The sequence below is a fragment of the Haplochromis burtoni genome, unplaced genomic scaffold (genome assembly GCF_018398535.1).
Source record: "Haplochromis burtoni strain Fernald_Lab_line unplaced genomic scaffold, NCSU_Asbu1 Contig_75, whole genome shotgun sequence".
NCBI classification, from domain to species: domain Eukaryota; kingdom Metazoa; phylum Chordata; class Actinopteri; order Cichliformes; family Cichlidae; genus Haplochromis; species Haplochromis burtoni.
In genome coordinates this window covers 256,420-260,834 of record NW_024582436.1, presented here as the reverse complement: position 1 = coordinate 260,834, position 4,415 = coordinate 256,420, and the positions used below count along the sequence as shown (strand labels likewise).

At 41.6% G+C, this 4,415-nt stretch overlaps 1 protein-coding gene across 4 annotated transcripts in view; it reads left to right on the top strand.

Annotated features, from left to right (window-relative positions):
• Window positions 1–329: 329 nt before the first annotated feature.
• The window catches only part of itga4 (integrin alpha 4), a 22,715-nt gene continuing 18,629 nt past the window's right edge, over window positions 330–4,415 (top strand). The window contains exons 1-4 of one of the 4 annotated variants that reach the window (XM_005935847.2): window positions 330–699; window positions 2,136–2,321; window positions 2,737–2,855; window positions 3,081–3,181. In XM_005935847.2, the coding sequence (XP_005935909.1) occupies window positions 2,149–2,321; window positions 2,737–2,855; window positions 3,081–3,181 (393 nt within the window). In that variant the 5' untranslated portion in view covers window positions 330–699; window positions 2,136–2,148. Of the gene's footprint in view, window positions 2,322–2,736; window positions 2,856–3,080; window positions 3,182–4,415 lie in introns of all 4 variants that reach the window. The other 3 variants (XM_042221811.1, XM_005935846.2, XM_042221810.1) reach the window with 3 other exon arrangements.

The following is a 4,415-nucleotide window of genomic DNA, read 5'->3' as shown; positions in this document are numbered from 1 at the left end:
ACAAATGAAAACAATAGAAACAATAGAAACATCCGTTGTGAGGATGGATATTTTTTAGAATAAAGGAGTTTTTTAAACTTTAGAGCCACGACTGCTGTGTTTTCTGTCTTCACACTTTAAGAGAAGGACTTCTCATATTTGTTGTTTCTGAATATTTCCTGCGCGCATTGCACGGTTCAGACAGTCACATTAGATCAACGCTAACTTCATTCACACTTCAGTGACAACTGAAGACGAAACGACTCTAACGCACTCACACACCGCGCGCGCTCAGGCGGGGCTTAGAAGAAACACCGTTGCACACGCACGCGCGCAAATAGAGAGGGGAGGGTCTCCGCGCTCATCTCTCAGTTTCATTGACTCCATGTGAAACTCTGCTCAGCTCAAGTTTTCACTCTGTTTTTTCTGTTTTTAACATTCAAACTCTCTCGTCTTAGTTCTTCTTTCGTACTGCACGTGTTTGCCCGAATAAGAACACACAAGTCTCGTGCGAAGCCGGTCCACGCACGAGACTCTTTAGGAGACTTGGGGAGCAACAGGAGGATTTACGCACGAGCGAGACCCGCGGGGAATAATAAAGTGGATTTAACGGAGACGTCTTTCACGCGCTGCGGTTCTCCTGAGTCTGTCAGCCCCTGGACCTGTCTGACCCGGGATAACAGCTGTCTGACCCGGGGTAGGCTTTCTGCTGTCTGAGCGGTACAGTAAGCGAAATGTGGACCGTTTATACAGTGAATGACTGATAGAGCTGATGAAGAATCAAACAGTGCTGAGGAGTCAGGCTGAAAAAAATATTTCTGTGTTAACGGTTCAATGAGTCTGTAAATAAACTGGTAATAATGGCAGCAGTCGGTAAAGTCATAACTCTTCATATGACCCAAAAGTTTGGGGGTCCTTGACATTGGAAACTTGACAACAGTGTGTTTGAATGTCTGGACCATTACTTATAGTTTTTAACTAGCTGTTATTAAGCTCATGTTTATTTAGAAAAGCGTAACTTTGTACTTTACTCTGTAAGAGCAACCACAGCCCAGCATGATTCAAACAGGCTAAAATAAGCAAATTAAGATAATAAACAAATCCAGAGAAACAAAAGCGCAATGAAAAATAGATTTTGCAGTTTTCCAATTTTGGAAAATCGACTTGATTTAATTTTTTTGTTCACTTTTAGACAGGAAGAAAGATTGGCAGCACTCTCACTCACTCTTTCTCCTGCTGTATAGATTAGGAAACAGCCAGATGACAGTTAGTTGAGCTTTGCATATGGGCTGGAAGCAGGGGGAAACTCATAGCCAGAGCAGACAGCAGAAACACTTAGATTTTTGCACTGATGGAAAAGTAGATGTAACTTTTCTTTAATTTAACCTGAACAAATTAAGTGATTTCCTCTGCTTTCAGTCTGTGGTTGGATATAAGCAACCACTGGCTGTGGTTTCTTATAGAACCAGACACCAGAGTACTTCACAGGGGTGTGTCTCCTAAGTAACTCTGAGACTGTCTGACAGTAGATATATATCAGCATGGGGTTTTTTTTGGTTTAATCATCCGGTTATCTCATGTCTAGACTCAGTGAAACATTTAAACATCAAAAACTCATCCTTTAATTAGAGTGCATTTTGTTATTTACATATGCCAAAACTCAGGCTGACATACTTAGCGGCTTAATAGTCTGTGCACTGTGGTGTTAAGTAAAGTGATGCATGCTCGAATTAAACATACTTTGTTCTCATCTAAGGTATCGATTGATTAACTGCTCATGAATTAAGTAAATTGAAGCTGATTTTATTCTTTTTTTTAATACATTTTCTGTTATTTTCTGAAATTACAACAACAAACAAGTCATTTGAAATAAGTGAGAGGATGAACCTGTGCAATTTCCCCTTTTTTCAATAAAGTCCAGTTAAATGAATTACTGATGTCCTACAGTGGAAACGCTGGTAATAACCTCACACTTGTGAAATGCCACATTTTGGGCAATCGTCACATAAATCCCACTCAGACACAACTAAACTGTGAAAAGAAAAATCTGGGAAAAATCGAAAGGAAACTTTAAAGATTTGCTTCAATGACCAACTGTGTAGCGATAAAATGTAAATTGCCGTACTCATTCAGCATAACCTGTTTTCTTCTCGCAGTTTGCCCTCCATCATGAAGGTCTCCGCGGCCAGTGTGTCTGCACTGGTCATGGTCTTAGTTCAGACCCTGGTTCCTCCTGCTGCAGGATACAGTCTGGATCAGGACCACAGTCTGGAGTTTAAAGGCCCGCCTTCCTCCATGTTCGGATACTCAGTCCTGCTGTATCGCCACAACACAGAGAGCTGGTCTGGATCACTACTAGTATTCACATTATTGGTCTACTAACAACTCACCAGCCCCCTCCAACCCTAACCCTGACTTTTGATCTGTTTATCTACTACTGATTGTCCACTGATGTGCCGTTGATCATCGTAAACTACATTTCAAAGAATGCTACATGCTAGTACCTCACTCATGCAGTTTAAATTGTAAAATAACTCACAGCTGTTTTTACAGTCTTATTCTAATTGATTTAATTGCCATAGTAACGCTCCGTAAGCTGCCATCTTCACACAGTATCACTTTGTGTGTGTGTGCCCACACCAGTTAGCCAGTTCTTGCCAATGAGAGCAGCTCTTTGATGCTTCACACACAGATGCGATTTAGATACTTGAGACAAAGACAAAACCAGTGCTAAATGCCTCTCTTTCCCTCTTTTAGGTTAGTAGTTGGAGCGCCAGTCGCAAACACATCCTCCGATCATTCAGTGTCTCCAGGAGCTGTTCTCCGCTGCAGCATCGCTGCTGCTGGACCCCGGAAATGCCACCACATGACTGCTGGTGTGTGTTTTTGTCAGCCTTTGCGTTTAGTCTTTTCCCCCTGCGTTACTCCAGCTGTTGATGGAGATGAAACTCAGATGAGAGATGCAAGTTCAGCCAAAACATCCTTTATTGTGCTAGTGTTATAAACACATATATTTAATAAGTCTGGATGTACTGTAGATGCTATATAAGGTGAGTGAAGGTGATATGCTGACAGTCAACCACGTATCCATGTGTATGCAGATGTGTCTTGGTGTGGAAAGACGTGTGAAGCCGAGCAAGATCACCAGTGGATGGGAGTCAGTTTATCCAGACAACCTGAAAAGGAAGGGGGACACATCCTGGTAACGCACACACACTCTCTCTGTGCTACTTAGGTTTTTCCCCCATGTTATTGATGCTCAGTGAGCGACACTAAACACGTTTTTCTTAGTTTTATCATCTTCGTTGGTTCAGCAGTTTCCTCAACATGATCGTTGTTGTGACTTTGGTGTTCTTGGTGGACTTTCTGAAACACCATTTGGACATAAAACACGTGGCCTGTGGCAGTTCTGTCAGACAAACCTCGAGTTTTAGCAAAATGCTGTTCACCATTCTGGGTGAAGAGTGGTTTTTACAGTGTGGCTGTTCAGAAAGGCTGTAAACTTTTGGTATTTCCAGTGAGGTAGGGCAGCATGCCATAAAACAGACACCATCTAAAAGACTGCAAATGCCAGCAGATAAGAGTTTGCAGTGCTTAACATTTCAGGGCTAGCGATGGTTGGTGGTGTGCTTTGAAGGCATGGTGCACATCATATAATTATATAAAAAAGGTATTTTTTAACAATTTTTATGGAAATCCCTTTTAGTGCTGGTTATGTAAAATAACTTCTCTGTATCATTCAGCATTTCAGAGGAGCCATTGTGCTGTTAGGTTTGTTTGATGCTGGGAAAGTGGTAGGTAGTCAGACTAGATTAGTAACATTACCAATGATGTCCACAATTCAGCACTCACTGAGCTATTAGCAGATCCTGCACACTTAGGGATGTGTCTCTTTTTTATTATAGTGACAAATGAATATCCTTTGCACTCCCTGTTTTACTCTATTATGATTCACAATATGAAGCAAAAAGAGGGAGTCAGAGAACTCAGAGAAACTAATCCAAGGTGCAGGGTCACTATAGAGAAACCGTCAACGCACGTTAGAACAGTATCATAAACAAACTCAGAGGTTATGGACTCTTATTTTTTTAAACAAAAATCCATTTTACATCCAGCTTTATGACAAAGAGTCAGCAGTCATTAAACAGCAGGTCAGTCACTTAGAAAGCCTGAAACATTTGCACAACAGACAGCAACATTTGAAAAGCCTGAAGGCATTTCTGTTACACACAATGGAGGCAGTGATGTGATTGAGAAAGTATTTACAGCACCTAATGTCTCCTCACTGTGATCGTCTGTGTAGCACAGGGGGGGAAAGAAGCAAAGAAACATACAGGAAAATGATAATGTTCAGCACACACACACACACACACACACACACACACACACACACACACACACACACACACACACACACACACACACACACACACACA